This window comes from Apiospora aurea (assembly GCF_038362705.1).
Source record: "Apiospora aurea strain CBS 24483 chromosome Unknown utg000004l_segment0_segment0, whole genome shotgun sequence".
NCBI classification, from domain to species: Eukaryota; Fungi; Ascomycota; class Sordariomycetes; order Amphisphaeriales; family Apiosporaceae; genus Apiospora; species Apiospora aurea.
This window is the reverse complement of record NW_027117391.1, coordinates 210,422-233,826: the sequence shown is the minus strand read 5'-3', so window position 1 is coordinate 233,826 and position 23,405 is coordinate 210,422. Positions and strand designations below refer to the sequence as shown.

General features: G+C 51.5%; 10 protein-coding genes across 10 annotated transcripts; 6 read left to right on the top strand and 4 right to left on the bottom strand.

The window, feature by feature from the left end:
• Positions 1 to 8,848: 8,848 nt before the first annotated feature.
• On the top strand, positions 8,849 to 9,931 carry PG986_004912 (uncharacterized protein; the record flags this gene model as incomplete). Its single annotated transcript, XM_066841134.1, has 1 exon — positions 8,849 to 9,931. One exon carries the CDS (start codon positions 8,849 to 8,851, stop codon positions 9,929 to 9,931), a length of 1,083 nt encoding a protein of 360 aa, XP_066700996.1.
• Positions 9,932 to 11,104: 1,173 nt separating this feature from the next.
• On the top strand, positions 11,105 to 11,581 carry PG986_004911 (uncharacterized protein; the record flags this gene model as incomplete). The annotated part of the gene is made up of 1 exon (XM_066841133.1): positions 11,105 to 11,581. One exon carries the CDS (start codon positions 11,105 to 11,107, stop codon positions 11,579 to 11,581), a length of 477 nt encoding a protein of 158 aa, XP_066700995.1.
• A 541-nt stretch (positions 11,582 to 12,122) lies between these two features.
• On the top strand, positions 12,123 to 13,616 carry PG986_004910 (uncharacterized protein; the record flags this gene model as incomplete). Its single annotated transcript, XM_066841132.1, has 1 exon — positions 12,123 to 13,616. One exon carries the CDS (start codon positions 12,123 to 12,125, stop codon positions 13,614 to 13,616), a length of 1,494 nt encoding a protein of 497 aa, XP_066700994.1.
• Positions 13,617 to 14,061: 445 nt separating this feature from the next.
• PG986_004909 (uncharacterized protein) lies at positions 14,062 to 14,919 on the bottom strand (the record flags this gene model as incomplete). The annotated part of the gene is made up of 1 exon (XM_066841131.1): positions 14,062 to 14,919. One exon carries the CDS (start codon positions 14,917 to 14,919, stop codon positions 14,062 to 14,064), a length of 858 nt encoding a protein of 285 aa, XP_066700993.1.
• Positions 14,920 to 15,045: 126 nt separating this feature from the next.
• On the bottom strand, positions 15,046 to 15,355 carry PG986_004908 (uncharacterized protein; the record flags this gene model as incomplete). The annotated part of the gene is given in 2 exon segments (XM_066841130.1): positions 15,046 to 15,125; positions 15,145 to 15,355. 2 exon segments carry the CDS (start codon positions 15,353 to 15,355, stop codon positions 15,046 to 15,048), a joined length of 291 nt encoding a protein of 96 aa, XP_066700992.1.
• Positions 15,356 to 15,913: 558 nt separating this feature from the next.
• On the bottom strand, positions 15,914 to 16,405 carry PG986_004907 (uncharacterized protein; the record flags this gene model as incomplete). The annotated part of the gene is made up of 2 exons (XM_066841129.1): positions 15,914 to 15,985; positions 16,133 to 16,405. The coding sequence occupies 2 exons, from the start codon at positions 16,403 to 16,405 to the stop codon at positions 15,914 to 15,916; spliced, it is 345 nt and encodes a 114-aa protein (XP_066700991.1).
• Positions 16,406 to 18,128: 1,723 nt separating this feature from the next.
• On the top strand, positions 18,129 to 18,647 carry PG986_004906 (uncharacterized protein; the record flags this gene model as incomplete). Its single annotated transcript, XM_066841128.1, has 2 exons — positions 18,129 to 18,384; positions 18,451 to 18,647. 2 exons carry the CDS (start codon positions 18,129 to 18,131, stop codon positions 18,645 to 18,647), a joined length of 453 nt encoding a protein of 150 aa, XP_066700990.1.
• Positions 18,648 to 19,060: 413 nt separating this feature from the next.
• PG986_004905 (uncharacterized protein) lies at positions 19,061 to 20,104 on the bottom strand (the record flags this gene model as incomplete). Its single annotated transcript, XM_066841127.1, has 1 exon — positions 19,061 to 20,104. One exon carries the CDS (start codon positions 20,102 to 20,104, stop codon positions 19,061 to 19,063), a length of 1,044 nt encoding a protein of 347 aa, XP_066700989.1.
• A 501-nt stretch (positions 20,105 to 20,605) lies between these two features.
• PG986_004904 (uncharacterized protein) lies at positions 20,606 to 21,535 on the top strand (the record flags this gene model as incomplete). The annotated part of the gene is made up of 1 exon (XM_066841126.1): positions 20,606 to 21,535. The coding sequence occupies one exon, from the start codon at positions 20,606 to 20,608 to the stop codon at positions 21,533 to 21,535; it is 930 nt and encodes a 309-aa protein (XP_066700988.1).
• Positions 21,536 to 22,296: 761 nt separating this feature from the next.
• Positions 22,297 to 23,010, top strand: PG986_004903 (uncharacterized protein; the record flags this gene model as incomplete). The annotated part of the gene is made up of 1 exon (XM_066841125.1): positions 22,297 to 23,010. The coding sequence occupies one exon, from the start codon at positions 22,297 to 22,299 to the stop codon at positions 23,008 to 23,010; it is 714 nt and encodes a 237-aa protein (XP_066700987.1).
• Positions 23,011 to 23,405: the final 395 nt, after the last annotated feature.

Genomic DNA, 23,405 nt, shown 5'->3' with positions numbered 1-23,405 from the left:
TTATTATTACCGACGACGTTCCTTATCAGCAATAAAAAAGGGTATATAATAATTTCGCGGAAAAAAAGCCGCCCGCGATTCGATTCGATAACGAGCAGTTAAAACAAAAAAACACGCTCGTAAAGCCGGCGCGGCACCATCGCTTCTCTATTAACGTAAAATATTATTATAGTCTTATAATTATAAGCTTACGAATAGCATATTAAAACGTCGCAGTATTAAAAGTAATAACGGTACTTACCTTAGCTAACCAAAAAGAGTACGATATATTAACACTACAAAAAGTATAAACAAACCCCCGTACGCAGACCGCGTACTACCTAAAAACAGCCAGGTATCGAGTAATCTACGGCGAAAGCCGAACAGTTATCTATATATATAAACGCCTTAATATCGCTAAACTAAAAACTAAAGCAGGCCCCGATTAAACTACCGTTACAATACCGAAAAAAAAGTAGCCGCTTTACTATATAATTTATATATTCGCTAATCCAAAAAATTTCTCGATAACGAAGCCCCCTAAACGACCTCAATACGACCTCGTACCCCGGGCGATACTTACTCGTCGAAAACTTTAACACACACTATCCGCTCTAAAACGTACATAGCAAAAAATCGTACGAAGCAAACAACCTTTTTGCCTTTACGGACCAATAAAACTTAAAGTTAACCATGCTATATAAAAAAATCACGAAACGACGCTACGAATAAAGAGATTCCACGCTAAACCTAGCCTAAGTAACACGAGGAACGATAATTTTATATAAAAGAAACCCTGGCTTAAAAAGTTTTAACTATAAAGCATAGGTCGTCCGCGTCGAATTAAAAGCCAACTCGTTACGAGGTAATAAAACGAAAACAGAGGGATAAAACTAAACGATATTAAATAAGGGGCTGGCACGGGCGGAAACCGGAGCACGTTTAACCGATATCGCCGAGCTAATAAGCCCGGAAAAGCTAAATTAAGTTATCGATAACCTTATAAGCGACCTATAAAAGATTACTAATATAGCAGCCCCAAAAAAAACCCCCTATACTGGTAAAGGTACGCCCTAGTAGTCACCGGAAGTCCAAAAAGCGTAAACTATAACGAAATAACGATACCGAGCCTATCTCGCAGTACCCTCGCAATACATTTAAAACTAATACACCGAGTCGAAAACAGACCTGGAAAGAATCGTTCAAATAGCGAAAACGAAAAATTAACGCCACGTAATCGCCGCTGCCTCCCACGATTTTAAAACACTTTGGTCGCTCGAACGATAAGCCCGACTACGGAGCTGGACGCTATTATAAATAGCGGGAATCCTAAAATTACGACATAGCGAAAAAACTATTAACGAGGCGCGAAGCCATAACGAGAAAGCTACGCTCTTTTTAAAAAGGTTCTTCCTTAACCTAGAAACCGACCTTACGGACTTAAATACCGTACCGAACTACGCCCCTAGCCTTACCCCTATCAAGGCAGAGGTAACGGCTGAAGAGATAAGAGATATTATTAAACAGACGGGACCCTAGAAGGCTCCAGGGGAAGACCTTTTACCTCCTGGTTTCCTTAAAGCGTATAGGGAACCCCTTTTCCGGACGTTAGCCGGCTTGGCGACAACGAGCTTCCGGTTTACCTATTTCCCCAAACGTTTCCGTACGGTAAAGGTTATCGTAATCCCAAAGCCAAATAAAACAGTAACCGAAAAATAGACACCTAATAAATAAAGACTTATTTTATTACTTAATACGGTCGGGAAGGTAATAAAAATAACTATAAACCGGCGAATTACCGGAATAATCGAAGAGTACTCGCTTTTACTTAAAAACTAAATAAGGAACCGAACGTAGCGGTCTACCGAGCTGGCTATTTAATTAATTATCGACGTTGTCCGTATAACGTAGCAATAAAAAAGCGTCGCTTCTCTCTTCCAGTTTAATATTAAAAGCGTTTTCGATACAGTCAACTATAAAAAACTAATTGTTACACTCTGCGAAAAGGGACTACCGGATTAAGTCTACCGATAGGTCGAAAACTTTATTACGAATAGATCGGTCCACCTTTATTTCGACGGTAAATCGTTAAGGAAGATCCAGCTTCGCGTTAATATTTCGTAAGGCTTCCCGTTATTACCGATCCTCTTTATTTTCTATATCGCTACACTATACGAAGAGTTAAAAACGTACGAGCAGTTTATTATCGTCGGATTCGCGGATAATACGAATCTTATTACCGTAGGGCCAGACTACGTTACGAATTACCGAAACTTAAAAAAAGCCTAAGAAATTTATAACCGTTAAATACGTACGAAAAGGATAAAGTTCGAACTTAAAAAGAGCGAGCTTATCTATTTTATTAAAGCGCGAAAAGCTTATATACTATAGGTACGCCTCGGAAACACTACTATAGCGCCGGTAACCTCTACGAAATTCTTTGGCGTTTAGCTCCATCAAAAGCTACAATAAAAAGACCATATCTTAAAAATCAAAGCGAAAATAGTATTATTATTATTAATAGTACGCCGTATGCCGAAGGCCTTCGGTACATCTACCTAGTTCCTCGTGTAATAAACCGTGCCGAAGCTGGACTAAAAATATACGCTGCCAATATCGTAAAATCTACCTTACGTGCTCGACGTTACCATGCTGGTTCTCACCTACCAGCCTAGTGACCCTTGCTTTAGGGCCTGAAGAGAGATTATCCAGGTTCGGGTGGTCCCCTAATCTCTATTACTAACTTATATAGCGGCAGTCGACCGGTCCGTAAAAGCCACTTTACGATAACTTTCGCCGTATCTTTTTTTATAGTAAGCGCCGCTAGATCGCAACGAGTTCGTAACGGATTAAGTATTAACTATTTTGCTAGCTATTCTTGTTTTCCCTCGAAGTTTTTACAGTATAGGATTAAGTATTCGGCTGTCTCCCGTCCTTTACCGCAGTTACATAACGGCGTCGGGACGTTTAAAACCCGACAGGTGAACAGGAACGATTTAAGCCCTATTCTTCCAGTGCGTGCTTATATTAAAACCGATGCTTCGTGCTTAAGTATATTGTCGTAACGACGGCACGCTTCCCAGTTTAGCGGCGACTCTACAGCTAGTTCGCGGCGGCCTCGCGTCGGAGTAACGGTATAAAACTATCTTTATTCCCATTTCTCTTTAAGCGCTTATTCGACCGTTTAACCATTTAGCCATTATTTAGTTAACGTTAATTAAGCGTCGCTTAGCCATAAAGTCGTGGGGGCTTCGCTAATAACCCCTTAGGGTTTCCTTTATCTCTTTCTCCTTATACTACGTTTTTTATTAATAATCTCTACCGCTTTTATATAGGCGTCGCGTAGAAATTATAGCTTCCCGGTAGTCTCCGTGCGTATTTCGAAGCTAGCTGCCCTCGCACTTAAATAAAAATCGAGGGGGGAACTACCGCTTTAGTTTTTAAATAGTATTAAAGGGTCGCCTTATATGCCCTTATTACGGTCCGGAGATAAGAGTTTTAGACTATTATAAGGCTAAAGGCTGGCCCTTTTTCGATATCGCCCACTCTATACTAAGCCGACGCTCCGTACGCGAATACGCTACGTATTATTTTCGTATAAAACTCCTTTGCCCTTCGTACCGAACATCCCCAAACTAACGCTACGAGCCTAGTAAGAGCTAATATCTAAGTTGCCATTTTCGCTTTAATTTTTAAGATATAGTCCTTCCATTATAGCTTCCGATAGAGCTAAACGCCGAGGAATCTCGTAAAGGTTACTGGCGCTATAATAGCGTCTCCGAGGCGTACCTATAGCGTATAGGCTTCTCGCGCTTTAATAAAATAGATAAGCTCGCTCTTTTTAAGTTCGAACTCTATCCCTCTCGTACGTGCCCAGCGGCTATAAGTCTCCCAGGCTCTTTCTAGGTTTCGGCAATTCGTAACGTAGTCTAGCCTTACAGCAATAAAATTCGTATTATCCGCGAATCCGACGATAATAAACTGCTCGTGCGCTTCTAGCTCCTCGTATAGTATAGCGATATAGAAAATAAAAAGGATCGGTAATAACGGGGAGCCTTGCGGAACACCAGCGCGGAGCTAAATCCTCCTTAACGACTTACCGTCGAAATAAAGGTGGACCGATCTATCCGTAATAAAGCTCTTGACCTATCGGTAGACCTAATCCGGCAGTCCTTTCTCGCGGAGTGTAGTAATTAGTTTTTTATAGTTAACTGTATTAAAAACGCCTTTAATATCGAACTAAAGGAGGGAAGCGACGCCCTTTTTATTGCCACGTTATACGGACAACGTCGATAACTAATCAAATAGCCAGCTCGGTAAACCGCTGCGTCCGGTTCCCTATCTAGCCTTTAAGTAAAAGCGAGTACTCCTCGGCTATTCCGGTAATTCGCCGGTTCATAGCTATCTCTATTACCTTCCCGACCATACTAAGTAATAAAATAGGTCTCCATCCACCAAGTGTCTACTTTTCGGTTACTGTTTTATTTAGCTTTAGGATCACGATAACCTTTACCGTACAGAAACGTTTAGGGAAGTAGGCAAGCCGGAAGCTCGCTATCGCTAAGCCGGCTAACGTCTGGAAAAGGGGTTCCCTACACGTTTTAAGGAAACCAGGAGGTAAAAGGTTTTCCCCTAAAGCTTTCCAGGGTCCCGTTTACTTAATAATATCTCTTATCTCCTCAGCCGTTACCTCTACCTCGATAGGGGTAAGGCTAGGGGCGTGGTTCGGTACAGTATTTAAGTCCGTAAGGTCGGCTTCTAGGTTAAGAAAGAACCTTTCCGAAAAGAGCGTAGCTTTCTCGTCGTGGCTTCGCGCCTCGTTAGTAGCTTTTTCGCTACGTCGTAATTTTGGGATTCCCGCTGTTTATAATAGCGTCCAGCTCCGTAATCGGGCCTATTATTCGAGCGACCAAAGTGTCTTAGAATCGTGGGAGGCAGCGGCGACTACGTGGCGCCAGCTTTTCGTTTTCGCCATTTAAACGATTCTCTCTAGGTCCGTTTTCAACTCGGTGTATTAGTTCTAAGTATATTGCGAGGGTACCGCAAAATAAGCTCGGTATCGTTATTTCGTTATAGTCTACGCTTTTTAAACTTCCGGTAACTACTAGGGCGTACTTTTACCAGTATAGGGGGTCTTTTTTGGGGCTGCTATATCGGTAATCTTTCGTAGGTCGCCTATAAGGTTATCGACAGTTTAATCCAGCTCTTTCGGGCTTATTAGCTCGGCGATATCGGTTAAACGTACTCCGGCTTCCGCCCGTGCCAGCCCCTTATTTAACATCGTCTAGTTTTATTCCTCTGCTTTCGTTTTACTACCTCGTAGCGAGTTAATTTCTAGTTCGACGCGGACGACCTGTGCCCTGTGGTTAAAACCTTTTAAACCAGGGTCTCCTTTATATAAAATTATCGTTCCTCGTATTACCCAGGCTAGGTTTAACGTGGAATCTCTTTGTCCGTAGCGTCGTCTCGTAATTTCTTTATATAGCGTGGCTAGCTTTAAGTTCCATTAGTCCGTAAAGGCAAGAAAGTTATCTGCTCCGTACGATTTCCTGCCATGCACGTTCCAAAGCGGATAGTATATATTAAAGTCTCCGACGAGCAAGTGTCGCCCGGGGTACGAAGTCGTATCGAAATCGTTTAGGGGCTCCGCTATCGAGAAGTTTTTTAGATTAGCGAATATATAAATTATATAATAAAGCGGCTACTTTTTTCCCTCGGTATCGTAACGGCAGCCTAATCGGGGCCTGCCTTAGTTTCTAGCTTAGCAATATCGAGGCGTTTATATATATAAATAACCGTTTAGCCTTCGCCATAAATTACTCGATACCTAGCTATTTTTAAGTAGTACGCGGTCTATATACGAGGGTTCGTTTATACTTTTTATAGTGCTAATATATCGTACTCCTCTTAATTAATTAAAATAAGTACCGTTATTACTTTTAATACTGCGACGTTCTAATATACTATTCGTAAACTTATAATTATAAAACTATAATAGTATCCTACGCTAATAAGGGAGCGACGGTACCGCGCCGGCTTTGCGAGCGTATCTCTCTACCTTAACTGCTCGCTATCGAATCGAATCGCGGGCGGCCTCTCTTCCGCGAAACTACTATATACCCTTTTCTATCGCTGGTAAGGAGCGTCGTCGATAGTAATAAACGCCCTATTCCTACCGAGCTGTCGCCGGTACTACGGACTTCGAACTAGCGAGGCCGGTGGGCATAAACTTCTCTCACGCGTTCTCTCTACTAAATCGCTACGGGGCAGCCGCGATCCCACGCCGTATATTCCCTGCCGTAATTAATACAACGTTTCCTGCCTCGTAGTCCTTTTTAAGGGTACTTTTAATCTCCCCTAAAATGTGTTACTATAAAGCAGTAGCCATATCGCTACTATTTCCGATAATACTTAACTACGTAGCCGTAGCCGTAGCAGCGGTAACACTATTAGATGCGAAGGCTGGCGTTATACGGTTCGCAGTCGAAAATCTCGGAATCCTATATTAAGCCGTTGTCGCACAAATCCTTCGCAGTTTAAACGGAGCTCGCATACAAAATAAGGGAAGCGTAGCATACTTCGGGATTTTTCGGCAGGCTACGCTTATATTTCGAGATCTCTCTCAAATTATATTTATTTGCGAGTAAGCTACGTAATAACGCGGCTTCGTCGTGGGTATCCCGCAGTTTTTTCGCTAGGACCCTTTTTACAATAACTGCGAGTTTTTTATAAATAAGCTGCGCGTTAATTCCGAAAGCGTTTAAAACCTATCTATTATTTTTTATATATTTCTTCGCCTCGTTTTTAAAGGTAAAGACGATATCGCCGCTAGGTAGTTTCCTCGCTGCGATAGCCTCGCTATGCCCGATTACCGTATTAACGCTTTACACGATATTTACTGGCCTCCTTTTTTAAATATCGTTGGATTAATTTACGCTTTTAATTACTATTTCGCGGTTTCGGCGGGCTAGGACGATAACTTTCGGTTGCTAAATAATGGGATCGCTGCTACGCGGCGTAAATATAATTTAAGCCCAGGATTTAGTCTATATAGCTTTAAAATCCTGCGTAGCTTAAGCGATAACTTCTCCGACTATTTTTCGCAATTCCCCGCGGGTTATTAACGCGTTATCGTCGTCGTTAAGGTGCGGTCGTAGTTCGGTCGCTTCGGTGCGAAGTTCCCTAATTACTTAGAAAATCTCTTTACGCCCACTACTAAGGGCTACTAGATTAGCGATTAGTTTCTCCAAATGCTTTAATCCTTTTTCGATACCTCTTCTCGAGCCATTTTCGTTACTAGGACGCGTTTAAGGCGTTTGAGGTCCTTAGTTATACGCCGCGACGTTGCTTCGCGGGTGATACTGGCTCTGCGCGAGTCCGGCGCGACCGGTATTAACAACCATCGGATCATCCATCGGATTATCCATACCGTAGCGCCTTGGCTACGTCCCCTCGATAAAGGTTCGGCTAGGTTAATTCGACCTCGTAGATTTAAATAATAAAGTTTGTTTTCGATTATTCGATGGTTCGACCGAGTTATCGATCTTTTCCCTTTGGCCAGTATAAAACCAAGCGAAAATAGTAATTTAAACATTAACTTTCACCAGGCTCGCAGCGTTAGCTTAGAGATATTTAGTACGAAAAGCAAAAAAGCTTTATACGAAAATAATACGTAGCGTACTCGCGTACGAAACGTCGGCTTAATATAAAATGGGCGATACCGAAAAAAAGCCAGCCCTTAGCCTTATAATAGTCCAAAACTCTTATCTCCGGACCGTAATAAAAACATATAAAGCAACCCCTTAATGCTACTTAGAAACTAAAGCGGCAGTTCCCCCCCTTAACCTTTATCTAAATACAAGGGCAACTAACTTCGAAATACGCATAGAAATTACCGGGAAGCTACAACTTTTACGCGGCGCCTATATAAAAACGGCAGAGATTATTAATAAAAAACGTAGCGTAAAGAGAAAGAAATAAAAAAGACCTTAAAAAGTTATTAGCGAAGCCCCCACGACTTTATAGCTAAGTAACGCTTAATTAATATTAACCAGATAATAGCTAGATGGTTAAACGGTCGAATAAGCGCTTAAAAAGAAATGGGAATAAAAATAGTTCTATACCGTTACTCCGACGCAAGGCCGCCGCGAATTAATTATAAAGTCGCCGCTAAACTAAGGAGCGTGCCGTCGTTACGACGATATACTCAAACACGAAACATCGGTCTTAATATAAGCACGCACTAGAAAAATAAGGCTCAAGTCGTTCTTATTCACTTATTAGGTTCCAGACGTCCCGACGCCGCTATGTAACTGCGGTAAAAACCGGGAAACAGCCGAACACCTGATCTTATACTATAAAAACTTCGAGGGAAAATAAGAACAGTTAGCAAAACAGCTAGCACTTAGTCCGCTATGAACTCGTCGCGATTTAGCGGCGCTTATTGCAAAAAAGATACGGCGAAGGTTATCGTAAAGTAGCTTTTACGGACCGGTCGACTGCCGCTATATAAATTGGTAATAGAGATTAGGAAACCACCCGAACCTAAATAATCTCTCTTCAGGCCCTAAAGCAAGGGTCACTAGGCTGGTGGGTAAAAACCAGCATGGTAACGTTGAGCACGTAAAGTAAATTTTACGATATTGGCAGCGTGTATTTTTAGTCCAGCTTCGGCACGGTTTATTACACGAGGAACTAGGTAAATGTACCGAAGGCCTTCGGCATACGGCGTACTATTAATAATAATAATAATAGCAATTGCGGCGTAGCATGCGGATATAAACCATTGGGCGAATAGCAATGTCACGATACCTTGGAATCCAGCAACACACCCGCTTAGGTACTTATTCACCAACACCTCGAGAACAACATGACTTGCAGGGGCTGTAATCAAGTATTCGGCACCACCGAGCTGCTGGAATGCATCCTGCTCCATGTCGACCTCGCAACGCTTCTCACCTCTGCGCAGCTCGTCCACCGCCGATGGCACGAGTTAACCCGTGACTCCCCGGCGCTGCAGCGGCATTTGTTCTTCCGGGCCATTCCCGAGCAGCCAGACAAGAAGGGCTCTGCTGCTGCTGCTGCTGCTGCTTCTGCTGCTCTGGATGAAACCAGTAGCACCAGCACCCGCGACCCGGAAGTGAACCCGCTGCTCAAGGATAAGTTCCCGCTATTCTTCTACGAGCCGCCCGCGAAGACGGACACGTATAGCCTCCAAGCCTTGGACACCCAACGTGGCTTGTCGCGAAGCTACATTCGGTCCAGGTACTTTGCGCATGACTTTCATTCGCAGACGCGCACCTTCAACTTCACGTCCTTCTCGCGAGGGCCCGGCAGCCGCGACTGGGACCGCGGCATGCCCGAACGGCGCCCGGCCATGGTGGAGTCGGAGGCGCGGCGGGCGGCGTTTCTGCGCCCGGGGGCCAGCTGGCGGCGGATGCTGGTCGCGCAGCCGCCCCCGCGGCTCGTCGGCTTCTTTGAGGAGACGGCTGCCCAGGCGAGGAGCCGGGGGCGGGAGGAACACCGGTTCAGCGAGCTGCGGCTGGACGACGGGCTGCGCATGGGCGCGCTGTACGACGCGGCGGTGGGCTGGGTCGCGCCGTACCAGCTGTGCGGCATCATCGTCTGGAAGCCGGCGGGACTCGACTCGGCGTGGACAGTCTCGCGGGCCATGGAGGTGAGGGCGGGGGCCATGTATCAGGTCATGGCCGACCTGGAGAGCCGGGCGGACGTGATTCTGCGGCTGGAGAAGTCGGGGCGCGCGGGCGAGGTGGTTACGCGACATAAGGCCAGGCACGAGATGCTGCGCCACGCCCGGGACGAGTTCTCGCGGAGGTTTATTCATCCGGAGGCGCGGGGGAAGCTGCCCATCTATCAGACGCCGTCTATGAGGTGGAAGCGACATGATTGGATGGGCAATGAGATTGTGGAAGGATACTGGGGCGGTCGCTGAGGTAGTTCGGGTCTGAAGTCACCGCTATGTAGAAAGTCAAAGCCAGGTATTCTTCTGGAGAAGCCAAGTGTTGGATCCATGTCGCACAGCGTCACTATGTGCGGAGGGGGCGACTGGCAGTAAGGGTGGTGTTGATGTAAGCGGTGCGCCAAGATAGAGGAACAGAGTTTACGGCAGGGGGCGCAAGAAGGGGGGGAGAAGAAAAAAAAGAACGAAAAAATGGCCCTCAAGGGGACTCGAACCCGAAGTCTGCAAAAAAGAAAGCGAAGGGAGTGCTGGCAACGGACCGCACATCCGTGAGTTTTGTGTTTTTCCAGTGAGAAACTCTGCGCGTTATTATTTGCTACTTCGCTGGGGGAATTGGGAATAAATTGGCTTATGTACCTAGGCTGGCCTCTCAGACCGAAGCGGCCGCCAAGCGGAAGAAGAGATCATATACCGGCAAGAGTGGTAACTGGAACCAGTACATCAAGGACCAGCTATGACCCGTTCAACCTGCAGTCGCGCCGCCAGGTGAATTTTGCCACGATACGTCCAGAGGCCACAAGCGTGGCCGACCGAGGCAAGAGGAAGGGGGGCGGCACTCGAGCAAGCCTACCGGAGATCCTCTGCGGTGGCCGCGGTTGATTTCTCCCCGAAAGTTGGCCGCCGGTACTGTGACGGTCGAAATTTGAATGAGACTCTTGGCCATGAGTTGTAGGCGCAGGATAGCTTGTCTGCTACCAAAACAGCGTTGGCAGATGATTATAATCCACTTCATTGCTGTGTTAATCTACAACCTGGATCAAATGCCACGCTGATGGTATGTTGTTAAAAGATCGCATTTGTTACGAGAAATCTTGGTATTAGTCTTGGTGGTGTTTGTGGAGATTGAAACCCCAGACGTTGCTGCATAACAAAATCCCCGATTGTCTACAAACTCAAATATACCCAATTGTGGGACTTGACGATATCTCACAAGCCCCACTGGTGTAGAGGTTGAAGCAGTACCAGGCTGGAGCGAAAGTATGGCATCACAGGTACCGCCGAAACCGTTTTGCCATTCGTACAGTTATCCGCCCCGTCTCTCCCAACTGAAACATCTCGCCTAACGATTACTCTCACCAAGGCCACCCCGACTATCCCATCTTTCACTGACATAATCTCAACTATCCCACTGGGATAACCTCCAAGATGCCCAGCAGCAGCAACAACGCCACTCGCATAATAACAGACGCGGTCCTGCCGATGCGCGATCCCTACATGGATCAAATCATCAACGGCACCAAGAACTACGAGTTCCGAAAGTACTGTCTCAAGCCCGGCGTCCAAAGAATCTGGTTCTACCGGAGCGCGCCCCATTCGGCCATCACCCACGTCTGCGAGATCCTGCCAGCGCGGACAAGAAACCCCGGTGATGCCGCTCTGCCAGAGAATGGACTAGGCAATGCCGAATATAACAACCGCGACCCCGAGTGGGACGGCTACGACTACGCCTACAAGATTACGTCGGTCTACGAGCTACGCCAGGCTATCCCTCTGACCGACATGAAACAGGACTACGGCTTCAAGAGTGCCCCGCAGGGTTTGGTGTACCTCCCTAAGCTACTCGGCGAGCGCGTCGACTGGCGTGAACAGAAGCTCATCCTCAAGAATGATGATGACAACTGAAGGAACGATGATACCAACGGGGAGGATTGATGATGACACCAATGGCAAGGTGGATGATACCAGGGAGAGGCATGGAATGAATGAGCAATGATACCACTCGAACAAACATTAATGAGCAGATGCATGGGACAGGCAGCAAGCGAACTACCGAATATAGAGATGATGAACCATTTATTGCATCCAAATTGCTTTCTTGTAAACGGATCCTGGGCATCGGGCACGTCAAACCATCAGCGCTTGCGGCTTGTCCCCAGCCTGAAGCAAACATGGGAAGTATGGCAATCCTGACCTGTGTGCATTTTGGTTTCCTTTCGAAACATCCGCAATCACGATGAACATCATGGTTTCCTTGTCATTGTAAATCTGGCGCCGAGTATAAAAACTGCTGTGTTGCCCGCATACCTTCACCTCCTTTTTACTACAGCCCATCCGTTACCTTCTATCACCACTCACACGCTCAAGACTATTTCTGCAATTGTTCCCAATATCCAAATCAAGTCCCCCAACTACATCACCACCGCCTTTGGCTACTCAGGAGGCGATGGCACACTCCACGCCCTACCTCCCCGACCCCTCCTGGGAAGATCAAATCGCCCCGCGCGTCTGGCTAAGCCTCTACTACGTCTTCCGCGACGCCCCCTCCGCCACCGCCACCACGCCCGCGGACGTCGCCCACAGCACCTACCAGCACCTCGTCGACCAGCTCCACGCCAACCTCGAGGCGACACTCCACCACCTCCCGCACTTCAGCGCGCGGGTCGTAGACGACCCCCGCCCGAGCCACGAGGGCCGCGTCAGGCTCGTCCCGGGCCTAGGCGGCTTGCTGCACGAGTGGGAAAAAGATGACGACGAGAAGCTGGGCGTCGAGGACGTCGTGCGCATCCTCGAGAACGCCGACGCCGCGGGGTCGGGGCCGGGGACCCGGCTCGGGCTGCCACGACCCTGGGACCGGGACCGGGACGACGGAACCGCGCGCGTCGATGTGCTGCGCGTCCGGGAGGGGGTCGTGGTCGGGTTCCATGCGCACCACGCCGTGGCCGACATGCGCGCGCTCGCGGTGTTTGCGAAGTGCGTGGCCGAGGGGGTGGACGCTGGTCTTTTTTCCTCGTCCTCCTCGTCATCGTCTGCGGGAGAGGCCATGATGATGGGAAACCAGCCGCATCAGCAAAAAGAATCCTGGGACGAATCGAGTTTCAATTTGGCTTTCAAAAGCACCTATTTCCGCCTCGAAGACGGGGGTGGGCCCGCCCAGCCCGAGACGCGGCACCGCAATTTGCGGTACGACGGCAAGAGCAGGAAGTACCGCGTCTCGCGGGCCAAGTGCAAGGAGCTGCTGCGCGAAGAGGTCACACCGCCCGAGGATCAGGATCTCCCTGCCGGTCGCGATGGCTGCAGCCTGTTCGCGTTCCTGGCCGCCAAGCTCGGCGCCCATGCGCTGATGGCGCGCATCGATGCGGATACCGAACCCACCGGCCAAGTGCACGACGTGGGCACGCTCTGGATCCCCGTCGATGTGCGGGACGTCATCGACAAGGGCGGGATCCGCACCGTCGGCAACGCCGTCATCCCCGCCGTCGTGACGTTGGGGACCGAGTTCTGGCTCGACGGCAGCCGGGGCGAGAAAGCGTGGGCGCGCCGGGTGACCGCGAGCGTTATCCAACGCATCACCTCCCAGATCGCGCTCGTCAGGTCGCTGGGGTACCAGCGGCGCCGGGACGCGAGCCTCCGGGCCCTCGCGTGGGGGGACCCCCGCGGCCTCGGCGTGCGCTACGACGCCGCGGCGGGCAACTGGCTGCAGGTCAACGACTCGCGCCGCTTCGGGGCCGACACCGAGTTTCCCGGCTACGGCAGGGCGGAGGCGGTGCGGCGGCATTTGCCGACGGCGCCGGGGATCGTGTTTCACCCGGTGCGGGCCGGGGACGATGCGCTGGTACTCACGATGACGTTGCCGGAGGAGGCCATGGAGATTCTGCAGAAACACCCGGGGTTTCTCAGTTTCATGGAAAGCATCAAGGCTGCTGCAGCTGACAGTTAGATTGCCCTCCGTTTGGGGCTTGTTTCGAGAGCTGGGATGCAATGTCGTTAATCGGAGGATGAACAGATTGGCATGAAGATTTTGTTGGGTTTTCCAGATTGTCATAGGTTTCATGCCTGACTGCGGGTACTGTCGTTTTTGTTTGTGTTTGCCTTTCTCCCCGGTGGGCAAATAAATCTATCAAAATCCCAAACTTGATAATTGTCCGGTGAAAAGCCCGGAAACTGTCCCCGCGCGTTTGCTATGCACTTTGCTCCCCCCCAGTTGTCCCAATCCCGTAAGACAGAGAGGCCGGATCCGGTTGACCACCTCTCTCAAAGAGCGAACTCAGCCTTAGTCGCCGCGCGTGCCATAGCAGCTTTTAGGCCCCTGGCATACTCCGCCTTGGCCGACTCCTTCGACTCGTCCAGCAGATGGACCCGCGGCGCTTTTCTCCTCACCGCCCCTAGCGGACGCCCCTCCTCTCCCCCTCGTTGCCCATCCTCCCCCCTTCGTGCCAGACGAAGACGCGCTCCCGGTCCTGCGCGATCCGAACATCGTTCGTAATCACGACCGGGTGCTCCGGCCGCGACAGCCGAGCATACCGCGCCGCCCGCGCCTCGTCGGGCGGCCCCCGGTCCCGCACCAGGTCCGGGCGCCACAGCTTCCACTGCTGCCGCAGCGGGCCCGGCCCCTTCTCGTGGACCACGGTGCTCCCCGGGTCGTCGATGACGAGCGTCTGGAGCGCCGGGCAGTCTTTTCGCAGTCGCAGGTTGAGCGCGCGGATGGCGGCCCAGTGCGCCCTAAACACGGCGAGGTGTTGGATCCGCACGGCCTCGCTGGGGGCGATGCCGTCGAGGAGCCGGTTCGTGTCGCGCGTCTCGGCGCCCTGGAAGACGAAGACGGTGGTGAAGGGGTTGAGCCAGTAGTAGCGACCTTGACTCTGATCTTCGTCTACTTCATCGTCTTCACCCCCCTGGTAGCGATAGCCATTGTTCACAGCCAGCTCATCGCCCACCATGAGCTTGGGCCCGCGCGGCCCGCGGAAGGGGCGGCCGCCAAAGACGGCCTTCATCGCGGCCCGGGCCTCGGTGCAGGCCTGTCCCACCCAATGGGGCGGCGCCGAGGCCCCGACGAAGCGCATGCGGAAGCGGGCTTCGCGGACGATCTGGCGCGGGCCGTCGAGGTACTCGGTCTTGGGCTCGGCCTCGACGGCGGCCCAGACGCAGTCGACGGAGAGGGCTTCTCGCCATATCAGCTGTCGCAGCTCGGGCGGGAGGAGGCCGAAGAGGGGGAATTGGGGGGCTGTTTCTTCAGATGCCATTGTGGTGATGGAATAGGGGTGGTATCAGGTTGTAACAGTGAGAATTACTGATAAGAAGAGAGAGAGGAAACGAATTGAACGAATCGGCTGCGCCGCGGGGACAAATAAATGAAAAGAAGCAGCTGGTTACACCTCGGCCTTGGCCTCGACCTCTCCAGGCCGTCGGGCCAGAACCCCGGGGGTCTGAGGGTCCCTCTGAGCGCGCACTAAGCACTAATATCTGACTGGCGGCACAGCTGGGGTTTAGCGGCTCCAGCGCTCTCCAGCCAGGAACAGGGGTATCCCCGACGAGCGAGCCAATCACGGTCGGTGCGTCCCAAGTGGCGTCCACATTCTCGGCTGTCCAACCCAAATCGACAGGCGCTGGCCCGAACTGGACCAGAGATGGGCCAAAGTTAAACATGCGTCGCAGCTCGCCGGACGCCTCTCCCGGCATCCCAAGTTTCCACTGCCCCTCCTTCGCAATGCAAAGGCTTTGGCGGCAATGTGATGAGCACCAGATGCAACTTCGACTAAACCAGGGCGTGGGGGCAGTGTGCCGGGCATCTCACCGCGGCTGAACCACCCTGCACGTGATATCTCCTGATCTTCCTCCTACGACATCACACGTACGGAGTAACTCACGAGCCTCGAGTTAGCCGAGAAAGTGAAAGGATGATAGGGAATTGGTGAGTAGGTACTCTTGGGATGTGTCTGCGTATGTATATGTATGTACAGGTCAGACACGTGAAAAGTGTCTCAATGCTTCCGGGTACGGTCTCAGGAATTGGTTTGGAAAGGGAATCGACGATGTTATTTCAAATGAGTGTGTTTGCCTAGGTACAGGTAAGGAATGCCAACCCCTTTCTTCTCTTCCCCGTTCTCTTCATTTGTATTGCCAAAGAGGTGTTCGTTCCACGATGAATATCCGCCCCAAAGCACAGACTCGCCCGGAGGTTCATCTTTTCCTCAAGGGCGACCGTTGTTGTGCATATCGGCAGACGCTGCGTCAGGATTAGGAGGGGCAGAGGCCGTTGTCGTTCAAGAAGTCGCCGAGCCCGGGAACGCAGGTGATGCAACCGCAGAGCTGTAATAAAAAAGAGTCAATTGTTAGCCTCTAGTCCTTCTTCTCTTCCCTCTTCCCTCTTCCCTCTTCCCTGATCAATTATTTTTGCACCACTGGGAAGAGAGAGCGTGTGCGACTTAGGTATTTCGCTATGCCTAGCTCACTTACCGACTCGGCGCCGCCCGAAACGCAGCCGATGACGTCGGCAGGGTTCCGCTTGACTATGCCGAGGGCGATGCAGGCGGCCGCGGCCAGGATCCCGGCGCAGTTGCCGATGTCGCAGTCGGCTTGCGGTCGGATGGCGAAGAGGATGGCCTCTTCGACCGCGGTCTCGTTGGACTTGGTGGCCACGTCGCCGGCGAAGGGGTTGACGGGGGCCACTGGGCTGGCCAGGGCTTGACTGGCCAGCACGGCGACGACGGTGGCGGCGGAGAAACGCATCTTGAGATCAAGGGGTTTTGGATCGTAAGTCAATGGGCGAGCGGCTGCGGATGCGGTGGTTGAAGATGAAAAAGGGGGCAGAGTAGGTGCGAGAACTTGACTCCCTTTGTACTCGGGAGACGCCACTTACAACCTCTGCAAGTGTGCATTAAAGAACACTCATGAGAAGGCTCTCCTCTACTCACGTAAGTCTCTCTTGCCATGCCTTCGCGATGTCAGACACTCTTCTCACTTTGAGACCGCGATGATTGGGAGCCTCACCAGCAAGTATGTACAGAGAATGGGTGTGCAGCCCGCAACGTCGCCAGCTACTGCCATTGTTAGCAATCACCACATTATCTTTGCCATGGAGTGTCTCGTATGAGAATAAGTTCTTGAGTTGGTAAGCGGCGCTGACAGTGGTGCTGACAGTGGTGCTGACACAAAAGCGTTGCTGAGGGTGGACCCGAATGAGGAAGGTCAACGGCCCGTTGCTTCTTACACTGAAGCTCGATCGACGATCATTGCCACACCAGAAAAGACATGATATGATGGCAAAAACAGTCCATGAAGGATGCGTCCAATTTCCACATCATGATTGATGCGGGTTGTTAATCAGCACCATGGTGGGCTTTCGAATCCAACTCCGATGCATTTTGTCAAGCACGATATTAAGGGAACCCTCCGTCCCTGAAGAGACTCGGTGGATACTGAAGCAATATCAATAGTTAATGTTTTTCCGTGCTACGCTTAGCACCTCAACACTTTAACCTACGAGCATGCGAAAAAGAATTGGGTAAAGGGGTAAGAGTATACCGATGAGATCCCACCATGCGAAAGTCGAAGCCGATCAAAGAGATTCCCATATTCCAGCAACCAACAGACTGACGCTTGCTACCTTTTAAATCAACCAGTACCCTGACGGCAGCGAGATGCGCCTTGCTTAGTATTCTACAGGACCCATGACGTTCAGGATGCTATACTGTATTGCAACATAGCCAATCGTGCGAGTGGGCTGTATAGTGCCAAGCGTCTGACACCGCTTCGGCAAATAGGTCAGCTGTCACCATTCCGGAGGCTTTCTTCCCTTCGAACCTCTTAAGGGGTGGTCAGACAGGACCAGCGAGAAAAAAAAGTTTCCTGGCCCATGCTAAAGAACAAATATGGGGACCCTGCGCCGCTGGTGATCCAATATCTTTTACCAATTTTCATCCATTGCGGACGACTGTGCCGCAGAGGTGCTTACTGCCATACCCGTTCGCGCCTCACAGGTGGCCTCATCGTATTGGATTAGAAAAGGGGCTCTGTTTGTCTGCAATAAGGTGATTGGGTCGACAGACTCCGACGGGCTGGTTGTGGATAGTCTTGGCATTTTGGAACTGACGACTCTGCCAATCACGCCAATTGAAGATTGTAAAATGGCAACACCATCCCACCATCTTTCCCAAGCCACCGGACAACGTTGAGGTTCACGATCCTCCGGTCGTTGGCCAAACCATGGTACTCAGCCCGGCTGTGCCCTACCAGGCAAAGAGATCAGCATTGTCACCAACGGCGCAGTGCCGGCGCAGTGACTGATGGGAAGCCCCAGTAGACTTGAACATGGGAGAATACAAATAAACGCGAGATAACAGCCAAGTCCTCTCACATTCCAGTATCTACTGCCAACGCAATATCACTGCAAACCCAATATATCAAAAGCCACAGTACTTTTTCCCATTGTCCCTATCCTACCACAGCAACCATGCGCTTCAGCTTCTTGCCTACCATCACCCTCCTCTCCGCCACCTTCAGCAGTGGTGTCTTCGCGGCCAACGTCGACAACCTCAGCCTCCAGCAGATCGTCGGGAAGATGCCCGGCTGCGCCGTGGGCTGCTACGCCCACGCGACCGCCGACTCCGGCTGCAGCCCGGAGGACTTCCAGTGCGTCTGCGACAGCCACTTGCGGATACCCCTCCGGATGGGGGCCTGCCTCGGGCGCGACCACTGCACCGAGTATGGTAAGTAGAGTCCGCCTCGCCGCATGTGTGTGGTGATCCTTTTGCTTACCTTTTGCGTCTGATCAGATGCCACGGGCGCAATCGGCGACCTGTGCAGCCGCATGTACGAGAAGCCGCCCCCCACCGAAGTCGAGGCCGCGTCCAGGGCGATGTCGCAGGCCGTGGCTACCGCGACGAAGAAGAGCGGCGGCGCGAGGGCCCACGAGATTGCGTTGGGGAGTGTGGTGGGTGCGGCCGCGGTCCTGGTCGCGATGCTGCTGTAAGAAGTGGGTTGCTTTATTCGAAAGTTGCATATCTTTAATTCCATACCATAATAGTCACATCACACATGCGCTGTGTACCGACACATTTGTTACCTTCACGATTTTGAAATAAAACGCATCGGGATATCGACAAGTCCTAGATGCCGGACACGAGTACTCGATTCTAGTTACAAATATTACCATTACCATTTTACCTCAGTACCAGATTCGAAAGGGGGCTCTGAAAAGCCACTCTAAGTGCAAAGCTCGTCTGAGTCTCAAAATCTTGCCTCGGCCGCAGGCGGAGCCAGTGACACTTGGAAGCGCCGAATACCCTGCCACCGGGGCTGCTCCGCGGTTTTGTATTCCGTCTAATGCAAGCTACTTTTCACTACTTTAGCGTTGGAAAATTTCGCACCAAGATGGAGTTGGGACTAGTAATACCTGTTCCCCTTGAACTTGAGCTCGCTTACTGTACGCCAAGCCCGGAGCAGCGAGTCCGACGAAGACGGCTCGAGTCCGAACTCCTTCTCGGGCCGGCCCGCGTCCTTCTGAAACTTGCACGCGGGCGCCGGCTGCGTCCTGGTACTGTTTTCTTTCGTCGAGACCCACACGCTGTGCACCTTGGAGTGGCTGCTCTCGAGCAGCGCGTGAAGGACGGGATCGTAGCCCCGCGGCGGCGTCGTGGCCTTGTTATTGCGGTCGCGGGCCACGGGCTCGAGGCCGTCGAAGACGTAGGTGATGTGGTCGCCCGCCACCTGGACGCACGTCCGGAGCAGGTCCAGCCCCGCGCCGAAGGTCGCCATGGTGCCGTCGAGCTTCTTCACCTGCGCGCGGAAATCGTCGACGCTGAGCGTCTTGCTGACCTCCTCCGTCAGGGCGCTGATGACGACGCCCTGGGCCGAGGTCTGGCCGTGGGGGAAGGCGCGGACGAGCTGCCAGATGATTGAGTACAGGAAGTCGAGTGCCTCTTTGTCGGATTTGCTTTTTGCGTCCTCCTTGTTGCTGCTGTCCTTGTTCTTACCCTCACCACTATCGCTCGGATTTGTTCCGAAGAAGTAGCGCACGACGCGCCGCTCCGGCTTCTCGCTTTTGAGTGTCTCAGAGAACCACCAGGCGAGCGCGGTCAGCAGGGGCAAGTCACAGCCACAGTGCTGCGCGCACTCCCCGTCTCCGTTGCCGTTGTTGTTGCTTAGCACGATGCGGGAGCTGGTGTCCTTCTCGGCGAAGCGCTGGATGTACTTGGCGGCCTTGGAGCCGAGGCGGAAGCCCTCGAGGCGCTTCGAGACGCCCTTGTAGGGCTCCTTGAACTTCTCGGCGTCGCGGCCCCAGGTGACGAGGAATTGGCGGACGTGCTGCGCCTCGAGGACGAAGTCCATGCGGGAGCAGCGGCCGCCTTCTTCGCAAGCGGTTGCGGGGGTGATTAGGACTGCCGGGGGCGCCACGTTGGGGTTGGAGTTGGAGTTTTTCGAGAACATTGTGCTGGTCGGTAAAGCGAATTTGGTAGCGGCAGTGTGTGTGTATGCCTTCCGTATGATTCAGGGGGGAAAGCTATTGAGTTGGTTGAGAGGTATTGGTCTGTTCGTGTGACAGAAACCCAGAGCTTTAAACACAAAACGACTACAATAGAATCCGGACAGGGATAATGTAAGAGTGAAAGGATACTGCCGCCCTATGTGTGCGGGAAGTGGTGGCATTGTCTGGTCGGTAGAGGACAAAGGATGCTGCGTCAAAGGGCACTCTGAGTCCGCAAGAGAGCCTCCAGAAAATGAACATTCACAGAAGGAGAAGCCGGCTTAGCATAGCCCACCAATTCGTTCAATGCAGGCCACGAAGAGCTCTCAACCTACATAAATCACCACGAGCTTACGATTCCATCGCGGAGTCGTGTGGGAGGTCCAAACCTGCACCGAAACAGCATACCAGCAATTTCCGCACCTACGAAACCTCAGAGGTCCTGCCGAATCATCGTCAGCAGCATGGCTTCAAATTCCACCAAAGCGAAATTGCTGCAAGCGGTTTTCGCGAACAAGCACGTCTCGGAATGGGCTGGTGTCACAGAATGTCGCGTCAGCCCCGACAACGCCAACGTCAAGAACCTGCGCGTCACACGCGAGGGACGAGATAAGATCGATAACTTCATGAGGGACTCCTCAGCTGTTTTGGATCTGACTGCTCCAAAGAACTATGGCATTTCCAGCCTCACTTCGCAGATCGTAAAAGCCAAGGTGGCGGATGGCACCAAGATGGCGTCCTTTGATTGCAGCTACTTCGCCAAGCGACGGGAAGCCGAGAAGCGGGAGACCAGCAAGCTCGAGCGCATCACCCACAAACTGCACAAGTTCGTCGGCAAGAGCACACAATACGAGATCTTTGAGGTTCTGTACTCCTTCATTTGCCAAGTGGTCGACCTGTTGCCCGAAGAGGACACCAGCCGAATGGCACCCGACAACGTCGACGACCTAAGCCGCTCGCGCCGCGAAGACGGATGGGGCGGATTCACCAAAACCCACAAAGTCTGTGTCTTCTTAAAAGAGCTCGACCGGATCAACGGCAAACTCGATACGTGGCAGCATGCCGTCGACGCTCTGGAGGCTTTGCTGCACATCGCTGGCGATGAGTGCGAGATGCTGGCCCTCGACCGTCGAGACCTCATCGACACCGGCCACAGAGACAGTCGTCACGAGACCAGAGTCAACGACTTGACGTTCGTGTTGGGTCAGACGTTCCCGCCGGCGCATAGGTTCTTGATGACGCGGGAGTGTGAGGAGCCGTACTTGTCGTGGTTTGAGTGCCGCCTGGATGACGAAAGTAACTTATGGCAGCCTGCAGAGCACTTTGCTTTGTGCCCTAGCCTAGAGGATTCAAGTGAAGAGGGGGTGTTGATGGGAGATCTGACAAGTGTGTAAAACGGCGCAAATAAACTACCACGACAGTTCCTGAATAGCAGAGAAACCGGATGTCACAATGCAGAGATTAAGCAGGTCACCATTGGGACATTGGAATTCCGGCATTGGAGGAAGGAGATAGCAAAACAACATGCTGGCATACTCATTGTGCAAATTTTGGTGACTTGAACTGTTGAGATTCTCAAATCAGCTCAGCTTTCAGTGGCTGAATCTGACGCCTACTGTGAGATTGTAAGTCTGTATCATTGGTGAGAATGTTGGCTGGATTGCTGTGCTTGGCCAACGATGGTATGTGTGTCATGATGGCCTCAATGAGGATGTCCAGGAAATTTATGTCCCAGGAAAAACGTGGTAGCATAATCGCGGCGTACTACAATGTTCTTGGGATGTACCAGTAAAGACGCGCTGATGCGACTTGATTACAGGGCTCTCATGGAAGTAAAGCAAGGAGCAAGGGCTTGGATGCCTGTTCCTAAAATTACCGCCATGGTATCGACATCTGTTTGATCAATTTCGAGGTGAGGGATGCTCCTCACGTGGCAAACCAATTATGGCTAGCAACGGGGCATTGTCCATTAATATCCCAGGCGGTTGAATGTTGCTCCGACACTGGCCACAATGAGGTTTATGGCTGCCTAAGTAGCAAACCAACTCCTTGGGAGCGGGGGAACCTTCGACGGCCAACATCCCTTGAACCAAACACGTATGATTGATTACACCTCGTCTTCCAGTTCCAGCACCTGTCAAATCATCTCGTAACGATGTGTTTCGGACTATTCACAAGGGCCAAGCGTTACCTTGCAGGCCGGCCATCTACTCGCAGCCAAATGGAGAGCAACCGCAACTCTGTTGCTACCAAAACCACGGGCACGACACAGGACTCATCCGAAAGCTCGGGCTTGCCCAGCAAACGCTGCGTGGGTCGCGAGGATGATCCTGCATCAGGGAGACCTGGGGACACTACTCACCCCGATCTCGATGCTAGCAGCCTGAGGCACGAAGAGCCGGACCAACAGCAGCTTGGCGCAGAATCGAAGGATCAAGCATCCAACACCAAAGAGCCAACGCAGGCAGCAGCAGCTACCAACGTTTCCCGCCCGGGGCCGCAAAATGACGCTCAGCCAACCGAGAATGAAGAACCAAAGCCCCTGAGGCTCACGCAGTTCAGCGCCACGAGGGCGAACCGCGACATCATCGACGACGGGCCCCCGTACGGAACCAAGCTCTACATGGTCTGGGCCCGCGACGCCGGCTTGAACGAGCAGCAGAACCGCCGCATCGACGAACAGCTCAAGACCATGGTGGGCCCGCACCGGATGTACGTCTCCGACACCAAGTTCGCCGGCGTCAACTTCTGGCGTGCTTTCCTGTCCATGGTACAGGTGGAGCTGATACGAGGAATGCCCGAGGTTGGTGATGAGCGAACCCAGCGAGCCCAAGCAGGAATTATACTGGTGTATATGGCAACTTACTGAATTTGCTGATGCAGGTCGTTTCGATACATGAGGAACACCCCAGACCAGGCACTGTTGACCCGACTTGTTAAGTGGGACTCTCGTTCAAAGCCAAGTCCGTCAGCTGCGTGTCAGGTATCTATTTGAAGCCGCGACAATGCACCAACTGACATTGGGGGTCAATTTGCGCTACATGGAGAAACCTGTTCGGCCGAGAGTAGCAGCGGTACCTTGCGTGAGCGGAATGGCGTGCACCTCATATGATCTGTTATACATTGAACCTGCATATGCAGTTGGGACATCATGATCACTATTGCTAGTCAGGCTCGGTGCAGAAGTCGCTCCCGCGGGGAACACCCGGGAGCAACGGTTGGGGGCTGCGCATTGCAGATTGCAGGATAACAATCGTGGGGGCG